At 40.7% G+C, this 22,783-nt stretch overlaps 1 protein-coding gene across 4 annotated transcripts in view; it reads right to left on the bottom strand.

Moving 5' to 3' along the window:
• The window catches only part of pleca (plectin a), a 94,575-nt gene extending 73,156 nt beyond the window's left edge, over nt 1–21,419 (bottom strand). For 2 of the 4 annotated variants that reach the window (XM_029442897.1, XM_029442898.1), the window contains exon 1: nt 21,206–21,419. In XM_029442897.1, coding sequence (XP_029298757.1) covers nt 21,206–21,416 — 211 coding nt within the window. In that variant the 5' untranslated portion in view covers nt 21,417–21,419. Of the gene's footprint in view, nt 1–10,800; nt 10,958–21,205 lie in introns of those variants that run through there. The other 2 variants (XM_029442901.1, XM_029442903.1) reach the window with 1 other exon arrangement.
• Nucleotides 21,420–22,783: the final 1,364 nt, after the last annotated feature.

Genomic DNA, 22,783 nt, shown 5'->3' with positions numbered 1-22,783 from the left:
TCTGCTTTTGTTAACAGAACATGTTTGCTGACATATATGAGCCGAACAGACTCATCATTCTTTGTGCGTGGCGTCTCATCAAGCTCCGGTAGAAGTCGGGGAGGGAGAGAAGCTGATGTTGATTCTTCAGGGAATTATCCTATATAATTATTATTATATAAGTTTATATAGTTGCAGACCCTCTTAAACTTCTTCTGCATTAATCAGCTCGATTTCTTTCTCAACGATAGAAAAATCTTGGAAGTGCTAACTGAATTCTGTGATGAGACGTGACATGAGATGAGAGACGTGATCACAGACACATATTTCCCCTTGTTATCAGAAAGCTTGGCCTTTGGAAAAGCACATTTGATTTCGGACAGCGTGGGGAAGTGCGCAACATTGAAGTTGCGTAGTTGTGTCTCAAAGAGACGGAGCTTCACACAGTCCTTTAGACTCCTAAGACCAAGCAGCTCTTCCGTAACGCAAAAGTTATCGTCAACTCCCCGCAAAACAAATGAACAGCTGTGCGGTGTCTGTCGCATCTGTGCTCTCATCACATGCAATCAGTAAACATCTAAAGCACAAGCTTTATCTGACACTTGATGTTTTAAGTTAGCTGACAAGTCAAAACGGTGTTTCTGTGTTAGAACTAAGAAGTACAAAACATTCAAGCGCAAGTTTCTATCTGGGCCTTATTCCATTAGACTTTTAGAATTTGCTGCGGGCCAATTAAAAATGGACCCCGGGCCGCAGTTGGCCCGCAAGCCGTAGTTCGGACACCCCTGCTGTACAGACTGTAAAGCACACTGAGACAAATGTGTAATTTGTGATATTGGGCTGTATAAATACTTTGGCCAAACACTAACTATAGAAAGTAACCACATTAAAGCAGCTGCAGAGCAAGTTCAGTTGAATGTCTGTTCTTGTGTGTTGATTTCTTTATGCTGGACCGCCCTCGCCCTCGTGTGCTTTCTTCTCCGGGGGATTTCTGACGAGGTGTTGAGGTGCGGAGGTGGTGGTCATTGGAACAGAAGAAAGACTGACAAGGTTGGTTTTGATGAGTTTCATTTTGTTCCCGTGTGTGTTTTATCACGATCAGCGGGGTGAAATGACATTATCATGTTGTCTGACTGGAGTCTCGTGGCTTGAAGAGCATATTAACTGTATATTTTGTACCTTAGTAACTTATAATAATTGTCCAAATATATCCCCTTCAACGTGTGTCCCATAGCATTGCGCTGGAAGAAGGGGCGACACCGTGGCTGCCACGGAGGCTGACATTTACTGTGCAGAGTGAATGCAGAACAAAGGATGCAGAAGGTGTGAGAGAGCAACCACAGGGTAACATGGTTTGTGTGTGTGTGTGTGTGTGTGTGTGTGTGTGTGTGTGTGTGTGTGTGTGTGTGTGTGTGTGTGTGTGTGTGTTCTTGGAGGCACATTCAGACAGAAGAAAGAGAGTACTTAACAAGAAGACACCAACACAGGAGGAATTCACAGAATGTGTCAAGATGAGAAATGTATTCTGAGGCCCCGCCATCCTTCAGATCTACAAGTGTGAAAGAGACACGTTCAGGCTTTTGTGCAGCGCTGACAGAGATCCACTAGAGGCTGTTCTCAGGCCGGCCGGAGGAACACTTTATTACCAAAGAACAACAAACACATTCTGTGTGCGTGGTGTTCCCGAAAACTACGACCTTTAAAAGACGTGAATGAAGACGATGATACTAAAACATTTTGAAATACTTAGACAAGCTCTCGCAACAACAAGCGTCTGGAAATGTGTGCAGTGTTTTTAATTAATACTGTGGAGTAAAAACCTTGTATTTCTGTCAACTTGTCAGCCTTGTCATTACTTTGAACCTTCAGACAGGAGAATCTTCTCAGCTAATCTAAAAAAACCATCTTGCATTCTTTTCAAAGGACGAGTGAATAATCTGAATAGTTTAAAAGCAAGAGAATACACATTCTGATTATGATCTTACCTCTATGAGTCAATGACAGGTTTCACACCTATGAGCTCATTCTTTCTCAGCCTTGGAAATTAGATCAAAAGATGAGACAAAATCAATGTGAATGTTGTTATTGTTGAATCACTATCTGCTAAAGCGTGAGAGGGTTTCAGCAGTAGCTGTGGGCATGGATTTGTGGAAGAAGGCAGCAGTGTTTCCCAAACTCAGGCACCCTGCTGTAAAATAGAGAACATGTCAGCCAGCCCACTACGGGCATTCCTGGCATTAGTCTGGCTTACTGTAGCATGCCAGAACCAGTGTGTTGGCACCGCTGTTCCTCACCCCAGGACCATCGTGAGGCCAGGATCTACGTGCACCCTCATACTGTACACAGGTTAGTGTTGAAGGTGGCACTTGAGGTAATTAATCAATACCCAAAATGGACAAATGTGGAGATACAGAACTCGGAAACGCAAAGCTACAGAGGAGAAATCTCTATTTGGATATTTGGTCTATTTTTGTACCCGCTGACAATCTTTTAAGGCTCAACCACACAGAGCACAGTGTGTATGTGACTGTGTCCTGGAAACTCAACTCTCCCTGAGACCAGACATATTTCTCTGCCGGTGACATCATCCTCACGGGCAGGTTAGAAAGACATCCTTTACATAGTGTCAGTCAATATCTCCAAACACTGTGGGAAAGTAAACACTGACTTCATATTGTTTGATCACCTCAGGTTAATTGTTAAAAACCTCATTGATTTGTTTTTTACTTTTGGCATCAGCAAAGCAGGAAGAGGTTTTAATATTAGGGATGCAGAGTATTATTATTATTTTCAGCCGTTACCGATAACCTATAATTACCTGCTTCCCATGGCCGAAACCAACAAGATAACCGATCATTTCCGATAAGTTCTGTATTTTATCATGCACACCTGAGCTGGATGATTTAACATTCTGACTGATAACTATTGTTAACGTGACTAAAGCAAACAACAGTTCTCTGGACTGTTATGCCTAATAATACTAATAATAAAGAAAAGGGCTGGGGGACAGCTGATACTTTCAGTGCATGAAGGTTGTTGAATTTGGTGCAATTTAGACACACGACAAGTAAAAGTTTAAATAAAATTTTAACGAACAAGCGAACCACGCATGCAGTGCGGGGGGCGGGGCTTAAGGGCTCTGCAGACCGAATCTAGTATGGCGTCCGCAGCGGGCCTTTACAGGCTCAATGACTGCAGGTCACATTTGCTGCTGGATGCAGGATGAACTATTATAATATGGATGCTGAATAACTGAGGGAGTCACGAGTGGATAGCTCTAGGGGGGCCCGGAGTTATAAAAGGTTCAATATAAATGGAGAGGCTAAATATAAATCATGCATGGTTCTGCAGTGTCCAGCACACAGCTAAAAAAATGTTGTATATTCAAAAGGGGGGACCTGCAGAGAAGGTTTGTGAAGCACTGGCCTGCAGGAGCAGCCTCAATGTGAGACTCAAATTATTTTCTCGTACTAACTTATAAAAATTTCCAACGACAAAATACAATATCATTTATACAATATGAATTTCCCATTATTGGTCCATTATTTATATTATATATAATGTCTTAACATTTTGACCTTCAACAGGCCTCATTTATAGTTTTGAATTTAAAAAGCTTTGTTGAAAGCAGTAAAATATTGGATTGAGTTCTTGACTAGGTTCTTCTGGAGCTTTCAACCACATCTGTAGGGATGAGGAAGACCATGAGATGAGGTTGAAAGCTTTTCTGATACAGTTTGAGATTAAAATAACATTTTCGCAGTCTGGTTTCATAATTAATGTCAGCTGTTATCGACTCCCTGGGTTGGGGAAGACGGTAATCCTCCGCTCTGACACAAATCCCATCTCAGTTACAGCCGCTCTGCTCCGTCCTCTGCAGGCGGAGCTCCCATTTCCCAGTGCATAATTGCACTAAATAAGTGCGGAAGTCTTTATGTGGTTGGTCTAGCTTGTTCCTCTAGTTGAGGAACAAGTAATAGTGTTTATCTGTTCCATAATTTCCAGCAGAGGGCCCTTTTAATACAGATTAATTAGGTTGACTCACAATTGAAAATTGACAGCTGACGTATTACAGTAATTGTTAGTTAACAAGTAACAAATATTAACTGCTTGCAACATCTCCAATGTGAGGATTTGCTGCATTTCTTCCCCTGTTTTATAAGTTAGAATTTGACTGCTCGTTGTTTGGTTGCTCAGAAAAAATCCGCAGTTTGAGATCTGAGACTCTGGGGACCTGTGATGCATTTGTTACCATATCCTGCCATTTTAAAGTGCAAAACTATTTTCGATTTTAAAAAGCAATTAATTGGTTAATTGATACTAAAACTAGCACAAAATATAAAACCAAAGCTGTTTTTCTTGGTTCAAGGAAAGCCAGATTTCTATAGATGCAACATACTCGGCATGTACTCGGCATGTACTCGGCACGTAATCGGCACGTAATCGGCATGTAATTGGAATGTGCTCGGCATTAAATTGGCATGTACACGGCATGTACTCGGCATGTAATCTGCATGTACTCGGAATGTACACGTCATTTAAATCGGCATGCACACGGCATGTACACGGCATGTACTCGCCATGTACTCGGCATGTACTCGGCATGTACTCGGCATATACTCGGCATTTACTCGGCATGTACTCGGCATGTACTCGGCATGTACTCGGCATGTACTCGGCATGTACTCGGCATGTACTCGGCATGTACTCGGCATGTACTCGGCATGTACTCGGCATGTACTCGGCATGTACTCGCCATGTACTCGGCATGTACTCGGCATGTACTCGGCATGTACTCGGCATGTACACGGCATGTACTCGGCATGTACACGGCATGTACACGGCATGTACTCGCCATGTACTCGCCATGTACTCGGCATGTACTCAGCATGTACTCAGCATGTTTCAGCTGCACATGTGAACCAACAGAGACCAAACAGGTCATCTTACAAACACAAGTGAAGTAGCAGACAGGTGAGAGGATTCTGCTGCAGCAGGGAGTCCTGGGTAATCTACAGTACACTGAGCAGTCCTCTTGGCCCGGCACTGTGGGCTCGAGTGTAGGTGTGAACATATGTGGACATAATATACGAGTATGCCCTCTGTCAATGGAGGTCATCCCACTAAGAGGCTCTAAAACAATACAAGTGATGTACCCGGCATGTATTCATCTCTTGTCCAGTGTCTCACACTTGCAGATTAAAGTTTAGGAATGTTTCTTTAAAGAATTGCCTGTGTAAATAAAGGTTAAGAAAAGTCAATAATCTTGACGAGGGAAGACACAGAGACACCCTCAGGGAACGAGCTTTCTCTCTGAAATAACACTTTGTGCATGTGTCAGGTAAGAGACTGAGGAACTGATGGATGCAAGAAAGACTGCTGCTTAAAAATCACAAGACCGCCATTTTCCATTAATACATACCAAGCTGCCGACAGCGACAGTCGACACACACACACACACCATTTTAAATATACAGGACAATGAAATAGTCGGCATGGTGACTTAGTGAATTAGTATCTACACTGGATTAAAGAAAATAAATACAACATGTTGATTAAAGAGCTTTAGAGGAGCTGGAAGTGGATTGTGTTACTGTACCTTTAAAAGCTAACCGTCTCCTGGCTCTAGCTACTGTTCAGTTACTGTACAGACATGAGGTTCTCATATAACTCTCAGCTAGGAAGCAAATAAGTTTATGTTCCTAAACTTTGAACTATTTGTTTATTGACAATCTTCCGATGCTGTATTACAACATGGATAATCCTTACACTCAAATACAGCTTAAGGGTTACATTTCAAAATGATATACAGTGATAATGGAGTAATGATGAGTTGTGCTATTCTCTGATATTCATTCATTCCTATCGGACAGATGAGAACATTCACATAAATATTAGTATTCATGGTCTCATGGCTGTAATATCTTCATTTATATTTAAAGAAAAAACCTCCAGCCTCAATGTGGATGTTTTCACACTAAAATGTGAACTTTGACATTGTGAAAAGGTGTTTTGATTATGCATCTGTGCATACGAGTGCACAACAAGCGTGGATAACTGCAGGACTATTGCTATTTTGGAATTTGAGATCAAGTTGCATGAAACCGATCGGAGGCTGGAAGTGAAGTGAGGGGGGGGGGGGGGGGGGCTTCTCTGTGGACGCTCCGGCTCAGCAGTGATTCACAAGACAAACTTATCGCAGCCCTTTTAGAAGTTAACCCGGTTGGTATTCTCACACACACACACACACACACACACACACACACACGCTTGTTTAAGAGTGTTTGAGAAGTGGGAGTGGGACACTGTAAAACACTATGAGAAAACTATATTATATTTAAAGCTTGGGTGGGTAAGATGTTTTAGAAACATTTTTTGTTATATTTGTTGAAATACTGTTTTCATCTATAAATAAATCAAAGGCTCTGACAAAAAAAAAAGACTCTGGTATCTGTGGCTGTCGCAGGACTGTAATAAATCTGTCCCATCATTTAATTTGACCCTAATAATATTAGTTACTTAGCTGTCTACCTGCGCGCACTCTACCTCTGCATTCATTGCGCGTCTTCCACAAGCCATGTTCGCTGTTTACGTTCATAATGGTAATTTTAGGGGAGTGGGTATGGAGGGACGGGCTGTCGGCATTGGCAACTTGCCGACTTTCTCGCTAGATTTAGTGGCTTTCAGAGCCAGTGCTGCGAGCGACTTCCATTGGAAAAGAGTTGGCAACATTTGGCTGGGTTTTTCAGTTGGATCATTTAAAAAATATATAGTTTACTCTTGCTGGCTTTTCCAATGTTACCTATCCTAGCTTTAAAGTCACAATCTCAAATACGTATTTGTATTTCTCTTTGCTATCATCTATGGCGATAAGCGGTAATTGCGGGTATGTTTTTGGATCTCACTTCCCAGAGAGCCAATCGTCTGTGTGACGTCAGTCAATTGGCATCTTTGGGTTTGCACTTGTTTTTAAAGTTTCATCGTCTATATACTCATCGCTTGTTTCTTTGTTTGTTCGGCCATAGTAACCGTTTGACTCGCAACGCTTGCAGAGCAAAACAACAGCACGCTGTTGTATGTCGCGTAAGCTCCTCCTACTCTCTCTGGCCGACCAATCACTGCTGTGTGATGGAAACACGTCACTACCTGTGCGCTGCTTGGGATTTTTCCTGGGAATGTCGCCTCAGTTTGTAATATTGTAAATGCAAAGGCTTTCATCAGCGGGACAGATGATTCTTCACTATTTTGTATTTATTCCAACTTCAGTTTACTTTTTAGTTTAGGTTTTATGGGTTTCATTTATTTTATGCGTTTGTTTCTAATGTTTTAGTTTCACCTCTAGTTGTTGTGTTAGTGAATTATTTTTAAAAATGTATAATGATTAAAGTTATAAAAGTATTGTGCTACGTTTACAGCAGTTGTTAAGCTTCTTTAACAAATAAGAAATGTTCCCAATTTAATTTCTTCTGTCTCTCTTATCTTTTCTGTTTTTCAGGTTTTATTTCTCATTATTATATTTATTTTATTTGTATTGTTATAAGAGTACTAGACACCGCACTTCCTCTTAGATTAAGTTCACAATAGTGATCTTAGAATTTAGAAAATAATTTACTTTGAATAGCAATTCTTGGATATTTGGCAGCGAAGCCACCTGCTAACCTTAAAAGAATGCGTTGTTGAGGATAACATGAGCACGAGTCAGAGGCGAGGTCATCGCACTTGTTAGTAAGTGTGTTTGAAGGTGAGGTCGCTGCACCCTGCAAACACCCATAATGACATAAACTTAGGAGCTTTGTTCCAACATTGGTAAAATGTGACTTGTATTTGAAAGACATTAATTGCACAACAAATATACTTTGTTGCTGCAAGACTAATTATTTATAGAGGGAAAGACAACATAAGTTATTGCAACCTTCCTAAGCAACATCTCATTAAACTAAATGTCAGAAGTCTTTTTAGTTTGTCTTTCAACCAGAATAACTGGAAGACTGACGGAGAATATTTAAAGGAGCGCTGCGTGTTGTACACTAATAGATTTGTTCAGTTACTATTATAACACAGCGCTCCACTCAACCACACTTTATCATTCCCAAGGGAACCTTTTCCTGGTGCCATAACTTATGCAAATGTCCCTCACAAGACACAAATAACAACTTGATTAATGTTAGATGAGGCCATTTCATTTAGGGAAAAAACCTTGCTGTGGTAAAAGTACCATACCTTTTTTTAGGATCAGATAACTCTCACCAGTGTTATGAATTCTGAACCGGCATCAACACCGGTGGTAAAAATAGAAGAGAATCCATCACTGTCAGCAGAGCACGGTAATAAGAATTTAAATGATCCAGTTGTACTTATAATCACACCTGCTAACAATAAATGAGAACAATTCTCTGCATGTTATTACTGAATCATATTAAATTCATTAATTGAAACTCCATTTGGAAGTGTGTCTTTTTTTAAACTAATAAAACATTTTTCAAAGTGTTCTTCTTTTTCCTTTAATGGGACATGAACACAGCAGCAGCCAGTTCACACACACATCAAGCGATGGCTCTGGAGAAACGACTGACATCTCATAACCTCTAAACAATAAAGCCACTTAAAGCTCTATTACCAGATCACACCACAAGGAACAGCTCCCTTTTCTTCCTGATGTGTCCAGACTTTCCATAAAACAACTAGCATCAAGTCAAAAAGCAATGATAAGAAAGAATAAAAGGAAGTGAGATCTTGGCAGAGGTAGTGGAGGGGTGTGGAGCAGCAGACTGGTGCCAGAGCGACACAGCAGCAGCACTGCCCACAGTGACACGCACAGTCGGCAACCGCATGGGAAGAACGGTTGTGACCGGATAGAGCGATGCTATTCCTAACATACACATCAGACCCATTGGTCCTTATTGATAGCCTGTTGTACGTGCGGTGGAAATTGTGCCCACAGTTATAATTTCTCCAAACCTATTTTTACCCAGAGCTTGCTGAACATCCATGCTGCCTCTCAGCAACAATGCATTGCTTTGATGCACACAGAGACACTATAAAAGCTGCCTGATGTCCTTCTAATCTTCCAACACTAACTGACTTCTAGCTGTTCGTTTTAGTGCTAAAATCAACTTAGTCTGGACTAGAAAGAAATGATATCTAGTTGTGCAAACTGTTTTTCATTTTAAATTATTAAACAATAGTGAGACATGCACAAATATGCATTTACAGTAGTACGGGTGCACAATATATCCGTTTTTTCTTTAAATAGTCATCGCAATGTCAACGTGCGCGATAAACACTTCACGGAAACCTGCGACAGTTGGGGAGTTAGTTGAAAGAGAGTAGGAAGTAGGAAACTGCACTTTGAAATGGAACTATCATTTTCTTTTTGTATCAGTGCTTTTTCTGTTCAGTTTTTTAGCAGTTTACTGAAAGCAGCAGAAAGGCAGAACTGAGTACACTTTATTATTTGCTTACTTATTTACGATATATCGCAAGTTATATCATTATTGCGTTAGTCAACAACATTATCGCATATTTATATATTTACCTCTTATCGTGCAGCCCTAGCATATACCATAATGGTGCATCAAATAAGGCTCTTATTTTGAAGTTTGGTCTTTGAGTGCTACAAGTTCATTAAGGTCAGTGTTTGAGCATCGGTTAAGCGCTTGTGTTGGACATTGAATGACAACATTTAATCAGTTTTCAGAACTTATTTTGTACATAAGTAGAACAGTGTGTAAAAGCAGTTCTCTTACATCACAGAGGTCCTGGTTCCCTCCCAGGTTTAGCATTGATCCAATTCAGACTCATGAATCGAGTAAGCAAATGAGCTGCAGGAGCACCTTGAGGTTGATCCAGCTTCCTGTGTCTGCTTTCTGAAATGAAAATCCCTATCAAGTCATGGCAGTGTTTACCCCCAGACATAATCATGGGGAATGTCCTGTTGTGCCGGTCGCTCTTATTGCTCATGTTGGACCTACGGCCAGATGTCTCACCTCTCTGTGCCCACACTCCTCAGTGATTCCCCTCCCTGTATGCAAAGCAGGCTGCCAGCAGACACAGACGAGGACTCCGTCATGTTTTATTGATGTTGCTTAACCTGAAGGCCGCAAGCTCAGCCTCCTGCATCTCAGAGAGACATCTTTCCTTTGAGCTCTCAAACATCCCCACAGAGGAAACCATAGTTTTACATTTGAAGTGAATTAAGTGACACTGCTATGAATGTCCTCCACCAGCCTCCAGCTAGAATAATAACAAAGATGTGATGCTGAACTCCATGATGTCGCCCCGGCTTGTCTGTGTAAAGGTGTCAGTAAGGATGGGACGATATATAGAATTGTATCGCTCACAATAAGTTGGTTGTGGTGAATATCCATTGTCGGATTTCAAGTGACTTCATCGAGTGAAACATAGAGCCTGATTTAAAGACATACAGTAATTATCAGGTAAGAAGGAACTGACTTTTTGGAATGGATGTTAATAACTAAGAAAAGATAAGTGTCCTATCTGTGATGCAATTACAGTATTTCATTAGGTGATTTCAGTATGTTTTAGTGGCATTTTAAGACTTTTAGGGATATTTTAATGATCATTATTATTTTGGCCAGGATAGTCGTGACATGAAACGTTCATATCGTCTCATGCCTCAGTCAGACCAGAAATATTATACTTCCTGTTTCTACATCGCACAGACAGCCCTCATTTGAGTCAGTCAACACACTACACTCACTGGAGCACACACTCACTCACACCAAAACTCCCATTCAAGCAACATCCTTTGAGTTCTGTACAGTGAAAGTACTACAGAAGAAAAGAGGAGGGTGTTATTACCTTTATACTTTTCTCTGACGTTCTCATAGGCTTGCACATAGTCCTGCTCCTCTGACAGACGCTGACCTGGGTTAAACATGGGCATGGACATGGCCAGGCTGATACTGAGTCGGAGTTAGGGCACCTTCCCCTTCCCTCTTCCACCTCTTCAAACTTTCTTTCAGACTTTCCACTGGCACTGTTCAGCCCTCTTTGACTCTGTCCCCTCACTGCTGATAAAAGCCCTCCTGGCTGTCTGTCCACCTATCTGTCTGTCCCCACCTTCTTCCTCACTTACACTCAGTCACAGTATTCCCTCTAAAGCTGTAGGTTTCATTCCAGACCACCACCACTCCCCTCTTCAGCTTGAGAAATACCCACACACACACATCAGACCCTCCTCTTAAAGGCACAGAGGCGAACACATGCCACAAAGATAGATACCAGTTGAGGCAGAGCAGCAGATCCCACACACATACACATACACATACACACACACACACATACACACACACACACACACACACACACACACACACACACACACACACACACACACACACACACACACACAGACACACACACACCGCACAGGCCCACTCCACCCCAGATAGAGACACACATGGCTACCTCGATGAAAAAACAAATGACGGAGCTGCGTGGGGTTACTTGAGGTCCTGCTGCTGGAGAAACTGGGCCAAGTGGATCCTGTACTATTCACAGCTTTTAAAAAACTTAATACTCCCAAAACTGAATGACGGCAGATCTTTTACATTTTAATGCCAGAGGACCGCACCTCTTCACAGCACCAAACACATGGATCAGCTCAGAGATAAACAACTCATTTGAAGAAGTAGAAGAAGAAAATTACAAACACAGCAAAGGAGACTAAAGCTTAAAACTTTAAAGGCAGAACTTCTAATTCCTTCAGAAACAAATATCCATGTGACATTTTCCACACAAACCAACACTTGTGCCAAAGCAAACTGAAATGTCACATCACATAATGATGACTTCTTTTATGCAGTACTGCTCATAAGTTATGTGATCCTTTGACAAGAGCACTTTGTCTGCCCTGCTCTGGTTTAGCAGTGGGAAACTCTAAATGAATGTCATTCAATTTACAGAACAGAATCCAGTTCTTAGGCCCTGCACCTTCAAGCAGTGATGTGAAGTCAGAGTGCCGAGGAAACAGTAAACAAATCTACTATTACATTGAGAGAGATGTCAGCGCAGTGACAATAGTACAGCAGGACGCCACGAAACATCTTCCTCCAAGGAAGTTATGTTTTGAAGAAGCACTTTAAAAGGAAATTTACTGTGAATTACTCAATTAGTATTTATTTCCAAAAAGCTGTAGAGCCACAAACAGAGCAGAGTTAGAGTGCTTAGTCTTTTGCAATTAGGTTATTAAATTATGAGCAATAACATAAGTTAGGTTTTCATTTAAGGTAAGCCATATTTGTTGATAGTTAAGATTTAAATAATAATATATTCACTATATTTACTTTATTTATTGAATAAATTCTAAAGTGTGAAATGTATGCACTATATAATGTCCTCAAAGATTCTCATAATGGGATCGTAATGTATCCATGGCATGTTTACTACTCACTTAACACCACACAATGTGAAGCTTCACCTTTGATAGAACATCAGTTACACCTGTTGACAATATTGATGAATCAGAAATATCCAAAATGACAATTTACTGCTCATTATAGAGTAAGGCAGTGGTTCCCAAACTTTTTCTGCAGGGCCCCCCTTTTGTAGATAAGAATATTTTCAAGTATGAAAAGCAGCATCCAGTCATAAAAAGCATGTCTGCTTATTAATATGTCATCTCACCCAGAACATACAATATGCAATGCAGCCATCCAATACATTCATTAAAAGCAGGATTATCTTAATACTGGGATGATGTTGATGTTGTTCAGCGTAAATTTAATTTTGGATGCGTCGTTTGGAAATGCCGCTCCAAATGACTTCGCTTGAAACCAGAGCGGGTTTGTTTGCACATTAAGCACGAAGGGTTCGACTCGTGGAGGACAAATCAAAATTCCTCTGTCCACTTTTCTTGAATTTTCCTTTACTCGTCTTGTATGGCTCGTACCTTTCTCTTTTTAACGGGAGCAGCTGTTGTCTGTCCACAAACCAGATCTAATGGGAGCCAGGGCCTTCAGCTATCAAGCTCCTCTCCAGTGGAACCAGCTTCCAGTTTGTGTTCGGGAGGCAGACACCCTCTCCACATTTAAGAGTAGGCTAAAGACTTTCCTTTTTGATAAAGCTTATAGTTAGGGCTGGCTCAGGTTTGCCCTGGATCAGCCCCTAGTTATGCTGCTATAGGCTTAGACTGCCGGGGGACACCTCCCTGCTCTCTTCCTTCTCTTCCTCTCTCCTCCCATCCCTCTCTATCTGTATGCATTTATGTAAATGTATGTTACTAACTCATCATCCGGGGCATCATCCCTCAGAGTTTCTGTGTCTCTCATGTGGCAGGTTGCCACTGATAAAGTTTACGTCACGATCAGGAATCGTGGCTGCGCCTGCTGCCCTGGTCCTGCTGGACACCAGGAAGCCTTTTTGACATTTTCCTGGATTCATCCAAACTTTCTCTTTTTCAGCACAACATCATTTCTGTCAAATGTTGTATTTGTACTATGTTGTTTATCCTGTACACACGACATCTATTGCACGTCTGTCCGTCCTGAGAGAGGGATCCCTCCTCAGTTGCTCTCCCTGAGGTTTCTTCCATTTTTCCCCCTTTAATTATGGGGTTTCTTTTAGGAAGTTTTTCCTTGTGCGATGCGAGGGTCTAAGGACAGAGGGTGTCGTAACCTGTACAGTCTGTAAAGCACACTGAGACAAATGTTTAATTTGTGATATTGGGCTATATAAATAAACTTGATTTGATTTTGATTTGACATCTCCAGCATCTTCCTCTCGATTTGCAAATCTTAATTTTCCTCGTTTGTCACGCTTTGTTTCTGTCCACCTGTGCAACTTTTTAATAAGAAATCGCTCCATTGTACCTCTGTAGAAACACGAGCTAACTTGCATGTAATGGTGAAACGAGTGAACCGGAGCCAAGCTAACGCGAGTATGAAGTGCCAGGTTGGTCGTAGTATCCTCCAATTTAAATGTTCCAATTTAGCGATATAAATGATTTTTTACCAAATGTACACCTACATAAGCATGCTTATGTTAACATATTTTTAATGACGTTAAGTTTATTTATTTCTATACTAGCCCACCATGTATATACCCGTCCAAGAGCACATTCACCATTGTAGCGCGGGATAGACCGTCAAAACTGGCAACTCCGCAGTGAGTCAGTGTCGGCCGAGCAAGTTTAAATATCTTGTTTCTGTCTATATTTACATATTTTATCAATTATTATTATCAATTATTTGTATTATTTGTAGGCTAATAGAGCAGACACTTTCAATGTTTTAATGGGTTATATGTAATAGCCCTGCTTGTTTTTAGTGGTTTTATGAAATATCTGCTCGACTCCATAATCATATCTATCACCCCTTTATTTAGTCTACTGCCATGCGAGCCACCAATTAAAGCTTGGCGAGCCGCGCAATGAGTAACACTGGACTGGAGTAAGGTATTGAGGGTGTATTGTGATCGACTGAACATCAACGAGGGAGTGATTTCAGACTTGCCATAATAGCACAGATGGAACAAATAACATCAATGACCGCTCCGTTCCAGCCCGCCACGCACAACACCAGGAGCCTGACGCTGAAGCAGCTGAACTCAGCCATCACAGCATGTTACACTGTGTGCCCTGAGAAAAGGCTTATTATAGTGCATGAATTCGTACACAAAATGACTCAAGCATTAACAAATGGCAACGGAAATAGAGCGGCTTGTTCGTTGTTGATAGTAGGGCAAGAATCTGGTGATACGATACGTGTCATGATACTGGGGTTAAGAACATATTGCAATACTGTAAGCAAGGCGATATGTCTCAAATTTTATAAACTTGGCACGTAAATAGCCATGATCAGTAATGGATCCACAGTTCAATATTATGACAAAAGCTGCATCAAAATTAAAATATATATTTTTTTAGGGGTTTTAATTGTGTTGTATTAGTTCAGCAGAAACTTGAATTTAAACTATTCATGAAAATCGATAGTCTTTTTTTAAATCGATACAGTATCACAAAACACAATATTGCTGTAATGTATTCATATTTTCTTACATTTTATATATATATTTTCCTAGCTGATAGCTTCACAGCTGTGATGTTACAGCATCTCATCATATGTCAAAATATGTGTGCGTCTGTGCCACGCAGCTTGGTAGTAGTATGGGTGGTGGTGGCCTAGTGGTGCAGCTTCCAAATTCAACACCAGATGGTTGTGAGTTCAATACCAGGGCTGCACCATTGTGCTCCTGAGCAAGGTACATAACCTGAGTTGCTCCAGGGAGACTGTCCCTGTAGTTAGTTCACTGTACGTCTCTCTGGATAAGAGTGTCTGCGGAATGACCTGTAATGTAATGTAATGTAATGTTGTAGCATCTCAAAAATCTCCACTCGCTCCACAAAAATGATGTTCAACAATATGAGGCATTAAAGTCAGACCAGTCAGAATAATAATGCATCTCTTGAAAGCAACAAAATACTGCAGCCTGAGCACATGTGTGTGTTATCACTTTCTCATACTGTACAGCTGGTGGTTTCTGTTTACTCAGCTGTCAGAAAGAATGAAGAGTTTAAGAAGAATTTCATCAGCATGAAACTGCAAATTGCAAAATGAACATTAATAAATTCTTCACGTCAGGGAAGGGAAAAGTATTTCAACACCCTGAGTCACTAAATAATCAAGTGCGACGTGGAGACATCCAACTAAGTGAAGTGTTTCCCAACCAAGAGTTCTGACCTAAAAGTGAGTTGTACAAAAGTTCATCTGTAATGACTTACAGGACTTTCAGTGAATCTAAAAACACTAAACTAATCCTCCCTGTTTTCCAATTAACAGAGGGTTTAGAGTTTTACAGACAAAAACATTAATAGCAGTTAATACAGCGGGAATACAAGATTATAGCTAACATTATGTTAATGTTGATTTTGCTGAATGTAATTATTCACCCATCTTTGGGAACAAACACCTGTTATTGGACTTTATAAACTGATATATATTTATAGACACATATAAAACAGAAGCACTTGATTTAATACAGAGCAAGCATTACAAAGCCTGATAAATTCTGATTATGAATATGATATATTCATGAATATGATAACTTCAACCTTCGGAATTTTAAAAACATTAGTAACTCCTGAAATATATCTAGACTGTTTTACTCCAATCAACCTTAACCAACTAACTTCAACAATCTCCATGCTCCATGCTCTCTTCCTCTCACCTCCCCTCCCTCTCTTCTTCTCCCTCTCTATCTTTATGCATTTATGTAAATGTATGTTACTAACTCATCATCCGGGGCATCATCCCCAGAGTTTCTGTGTCTCTCATGTGGCAGGTTGCCACTGATAAAGTTTACGTCAGGATCAGGAATCGTGGCTGCGCCTGCTGCCCTGGTCCTGCTGGACACCGGGAAACCTTTTTGAGGTTTCTTCCATTTTCCCCCTTTAATTATGGGGTTTCTTTTAGGAAGTTTTTCCTTGTGCAATGCGAGGGTCTAACGACAGAGGGTGTCGTAACCTGTACAGTCTGTAAAGCACACTGAGACAAATGTATAATTTGTGATATTGGGCTATACAAATAAATTTGATTTGATTTGATTTGATACAGTTGCAGCTATAAGAGTGTAACTCAAATAGCACATTTCATATTAGCCTTATGGGTCAGACTGACAACAAAAAGAAGTAATGACAGGGGCTTGTTGGGAGTCAAATGCAGAAAACATTGCAGTTTAAGAAAATATAGAAAAGTTGTCACTGTACAGCAAAAAGTGCTGACATGTCACCTCTGGGTAAATCAGCTCTCAAGACATCACCAAAGTTAAACAATTTAAATGTGGTGATTTATTCTATGCTTTCTGTTCCACAGCATACAGAACAAGTTGGCTCTGTTTGATGGGCAACATGTATGGGTCTCTCTCTGCCGCAGTATCCCACTGTTTACTCTCCACTGGCCAGCGGATGGTGTCGCTCAGGGAGAAAGTCTCACTTTTGTCTCTCTGTTTTGATTGTCTGACTCTGGCTGCAGTGACTGAGTGCAGTGCCAACCAGCCCTCCCACACATCACCCGACTAAAGGCTCTCTGCCCCGGCTGTGCCACTAATTTATGTTCTCTGCTGAAATAAAATAAAACAACAACACATCTAAGGAAGGATGCGACCGCCTCCTCACTATTCATTGACTGTTTTTTGTGTGTTTGCTTACAGGTCGGCCGCCTGAATACTAAGCACAGGTTGTAATGTAGTCAGTTATATATTACTGTAATCACATTAGCATTACTGTTCCAATGTAGGTCATTACTGTTACTGTGCTGACAGACAGGTCATGTTTAACCTCTTCATTGATATTATCCATGAGAGCATTTCTTCTGGTTTATGCTGCCGAGGTTTTGTGTAGGATTTTTTTAAATAATACAAAAATATATATATATATATTTTAAATAAAACAAAAATAATAAAAGCTAAATAAATAAAACTTACAGTGCATAAAGTGCACTAATAAATAGCCCCACATTTAAAAAATAAATAAAACATTTTTAATTCAAATGAAAGATTACATTCAAAATAAAGTATGTCACGTTAGGGAATATCTAAAGTGAAGCACACATAAACAAGTAAACAAAGTTTTAATGAAACTCAGACAGACCTACTTAGCGCTTAGACATTTTAGACAAAATATTTTGCTCTGTCCGCTGACTCAGCTCAACATGTCACATGCACACTTGTAGTTCTATAAGACTCTTCATATAAAATGTATACACATGTCCACAATGTAGAATCAAATGACTGGTTGATGAAAGAAGATAGACAGCATCCTCTGAGCAGGAATACTGCAGTGAATGAAGGGACAACATGCTCTGCTGCACAGTATCTTTGGATACTGTCCTCTAGTGTCCAGCCCGCGTACTGCACAAACCCCTCTGTCCTGCTTCATGAGCAAGAGTCTGATTCTCTGCATGTAACTGCAAGATATTTTTTAACTCACTGTAAAATGCCTTAACTGTTGAACACCGGAAGATCAAAGGCAGTCTTCGTTATTTGGAAATAGCTCAAGTGAAGTGACAGGACAAGAAACGTGCTTAGTGGGAAAAAACTATTGAATGAAAGACAGAGAGAAAACACCCATGAGCAGTAATGGATCCACAATTTAATATTCTGACAAAAACTGCACAAAGCCCCACAGCGAAAGATGTTCTGAATAATTTATCAGAATCTGTTGTGAGCAGACTCTGCGACGCTTACATGACTCAGGGTTCCTTAATAATAGTTATAATAGAATTTATTTTTGGGTGAAGCTAAACATCCTTCAGCAATGTTCCTGGATGAAGTGTTGGAGGATTCACTGGTACTGCATTACACTGCGCTCTCTCCCACTGTAGTGGCATACATGTTACCTAAGAAAAGTATTTTGTATCAATATTTATAATAATGATTTGTAAACTTATAATGACGTATGATAATCAAATATATGTTATTCTAGGCTGGAAGCCATCTACATGGGTGTCCTGGAGGGAGGAGCAGGTATTACATGCTGCTAAGGGAGGGGGGAGAGCAAGAAAGGGCATTTTGTTTGGAAAAACACTAAGTGGGTTGCTTAGCCCACCGCCATGGTAATAAAAGTGTTTATGAATCTCTAGGGGAAGAGGGGGGTGATGAGGGGACCGGACATCAAGACCAAAACTAGCCGAAACCACGGAAACCAGCTGATAACGGTGCAGGTGGCTAAATTATGCAAGAATGTGACACAAGGGCCTCTGTAATTTATGGGACCAAGACGACAACAGGGTATAAAACCCAAAGACAAACGTGTGAAAGCTTCAGTGCATTTTACCAGAAAATGTATTCAGAGTTTGTTTTGTGCTTGCGTGTGAAATAAACTCCATTTGTATCAAACCTTGAACTTCTCCAGTGAAATACTTTTTGAACATTTATTACGCTAAGACTGAACGAGACCAGAACTTCAATAGTTTAAGAGATTAAAACTAAATTGTTCCTGGGAGGAGATCCTGTTCTCTCACCTCTGGCCCGAGGGGACAGACTCTTTTCTTTCAACACCACAGTGTGAGTCACGACATAGCATGAGTCACGGCGCATCTCTCACTGAGAAACAGGATATTTAAAGTTCTATAAAGGTTTTGTGTATACAGGAACTGACCACGGACCAAAAACCAGCCAATCTTTATGGACACCAGTGTCATACTGTCACTGTTCAAATGTGCTGATGCTGCTAACAGTGTGAGGCAGATAATAACCTGCACCTTCAAACTATTCAAAGGCCAACTGACAGGATCATTCACTCCCCTAATTCTGCTGCCCTGCGTAGTCTGTGACAGTGTTTTAATTACTTTTACACACTTTATTGTGTGTGTTTTGCTCATCACTCGTAAGGACGTCAAAAGAGCAACTGTGAGGAGTCCCAGTTATCTGATTATGGAGGCCGTTTATACAAAGCACCGAGTTCCTACGTCACTTAGTCTGTGAGGTATTTCCGTTCTGACTCGTGTTCCATAAAATTCCAAACCGTTTGCGAAGACACGATGTTCTCATGGGGGGACAGAGGAAACCGGAACGAGGGTTCAATCAAAATAAATGGCAAGCCCGCTCTACTGCCGACTTCATGATTCAATTGTATACTGTATGCTATTACACAGCATTAAATAATTAAAACAGGCTTCCAGCATCTTACTAGCAAAGTTAAAAAGCTCTGTTTGCCCCACTATCACCTGTCGTAAATAATAAAATATTGCAATTTATAACATTATTACAGAAAAATAGTAAACAGCAACATAACCTTAGCATAGTCCACCTATATTAATATATACCAAACTATACAAAAAGTGTGATATTAACTTAAATAATATTTAACACCTATATAATCTGTCAGGCCAAAACAAACATTTCTCTCAACAAACATGATAGATGCTACAAAAACCTTGCTACAGTATTACTGACGTTTTATTTGGTATATCAGCCGACACTGCCCGCCTCTCAAACTGTCTGCAGCTTGATAAGAAATGGACCTGTCTCCATTTGTTGTGAGCTGAAGCTACAGCTGCGGCCTTGTATACATGTGTCTCACAAGGCTAATGAATCGGAACAGGGCCAATATGGCAGCAATCCAAGGAGACAACATTGACACTTTATCTGATATATTTCATCAACCACCAGCAACCTGCTCACGCCTGGAGGAACAACGGTTACTACAGTAAGACCTGAGAACGACGTATGAATATAACATAGTCATACAATCCTGTTGCTGCTATTGTGTGCAGAGACAATAACACCCAGTCACAAAACTCTGCTGCAGTACCCCCACCCCACCAAATCAATATCAGACCAGGAGGGAGAGGGGGGGGGGCACTATGATCTCAACACCCACCACAGGAAGTGCTGAGACAGCGAGTCACGTCTTCTGAGAGAGTCAATGTTCAGACAGTGAACAGAGGTGGAGGAGCTGCAGTGTGAAACGACCCCCCCGTGAGAAATTAATGAGCATAATGAGTGATGGTAATAATGTTGTTATGCAATATATCTCTTTGAACGGCCTAAAAGAGTCTCTGAGGTTGTGTAAAGTGCTTCACATTACAGCTAATATAGTGGCTCGTGGATCTAAAAGCCAAGCAGCACAAATGAATCCAATATTAACATTTATTGTTGTGTTGTTAATAAGCAACAGATCATTATCAGTAAACTTGTATAAGTATAAGGTTTGTGGCAGCAGCGTAAATCACAGAACATGACTTCCTCAGTTTAGCTGTAATTATGATATTTATGAAGAGTAGTAAACAAGCCCTTTACTTTTGAGTAAATATTTCTCTTATGCTTGGCTGAATACAAAGTGTGGGGGGGGGGAGTGTGAATGAATACCTCTTTTTTGTGTTAGACAAAGATTACATGGAAATAATTATATGAATGGGTTGTGCGCAAGACAACAGTCATGGTCCCGCCCTGAAACCAAACGAGCCAATCAATGTGCCCAGAGGCACACAGAAAACTCCAGCTTCCAACTTGAAGTCCACATTTTAGACAACAGCTGATGTGACGAGCAGATGACACTTACAGTCACAACATGCCAGCAGCCGCAATGAGGAGCACAGACCGAAGACAATTATCACAGTTATTAAGTATCTCAAAGCCCCAAAGTGATACGGTCGACTGTTGAGATGAGATAGCGGCATTACCAGCCGGTGTTACAGCAGAGTTTGCTACAGGAGGCACATAAAGAAAAAAGAGAGACACTACATCCTCTACATGAACATCGTACCTGCGATGCGGATGACGGCCCTCTCTGCTGGGTCCAGCACATTTTCGGAGGCTGACTTGGAGCGCTTGATGCGATGGTGTTTGGGAAGGTTCCAGGGCAGCGTGTCTCCAGGGGAGGGAGTGTAACTTATGGAGGTCAGATCACTGGAGCTCTCCTCTGACGCAGCCCTGACCAGAGGCCTCCTCTTGGGCTTGTCCTTCACCTCCTCCATGGTCTGAATGGACATAGTGAGAAGAAAAAGGATAAACAGGGAGTCAGAAAAACCTCTGTAATGTATTTAATTATTGTGAAATGGCAACATAACCACTATCAAATATTAGACGTAGGTACGAGACCACCAAGGCCAGGTTTACTTTCTGAGAAATCACAACAGAAGGTGGTTTTCCAGTTAAGCACATTCTCAAGCAGACCAGAGAACTTGGTGTTTGGTGTTTACAGGAACAGAGCTCAACATAATATTACACATCGACCCAAATATAAGACAAGCCTGCTTTTGGATGACAACTTTGGGATGGTAAGAAAAACTCATTACCAACTGATAAAAAGTTATTAACCTACTATATTTAACATCCTTAACGAAATGTATCGTCACAGTTGAATAACATCATAGTAAATCAATAATAATGTTAAACAAATAAGGTAATTTAAAGGAAAATAGAAGTTTAAAAAATAGAGCAAACATAAAAACAACGCGTCTCTGATTTAGCTCCTGTTATATTATCAGTCAACATGCTAACAGTTAGCTGTCAGTGAGGCACAGCTGCAGTAACCTTCACACACTTTACCCTCCATCTTTCCGTCACGTTCACACAATCTCCTCACAAGCTTGTGGAAGCAGGCCGTTTGCTCTGTCTCTGACTGTTAGCTAACTTAGCTGTCATCGAGGATGTACCATGTTCAAGCATCTTTCTGTGTCATCGTATTTCTTCTGTAAAGTCCATTTTGCAGTTAAGACGTTAGGACTCGTTAGTAGTACATTTCCTCCGTGGCAGCAACAGTTTTAACGTTAACATTATAAACTATTAGAGGCTGACTAACTCTAGAAACAACTCAGTTCAGGTTAGAAACAACACATGATGCTCTTAAGGCAACAGGCTCACTTTGAGCAACCGCAGGTGTCCTCATCTATTAATATAAATATCAGCAGCAAGACTTGAAATATAACCTACTCTTTTTCCTCAGTAACTCTCCTACTGGTATGGTATATTTAGAATACTTAAAATACTAGGCTATTCATACAATAGGCTATTCTGGAGCAGGACTGGGCGAAATGTAGAGCAGCAAGGATCAGTCGACTAATCGATTGGTCAACAGGAAATAGGAAACAGGAAAATAATCGCTAACTCTTATCATTTTTAATGCAAAAAATGTCAGAAAATGCTGTTTTCAGCCTCAGATTTGGAGATTTCCTGCTTTTCTCTCTCTTATATCATATTAAACTGAATATGTTTGGGGTTTGGGAAATTGGGATGGACACGTTTCACTATTTTCCAACGATTAATCTTGAAAATAGCGAGAAGATTAATGAAAATAACCGTTAGTTGCAGCCCTAGCAACATGGTTGAAAACCATATAAAT

The sequence above is a fragment of the Cottoperca gobio genome, chromosome 11, assembly GCF_900634415.1.
Source record: "Cottoperca gobio chromosome 11, fCotGob3.1, whole genome shotgun sequence".
In the NCBI taxonomy this organism is placed as follows: Eukaryota; Metazoa; Chordata; class Actinopteri; order Perciformes; family Bovichtidae; genus Cottoperca; species Cottoperca gobio.
The sequence above is the reverse complement of the archived record's forward strand: the minus strand, read 5'-3'. Positions and strand labels throughout refer to the sequence as shown.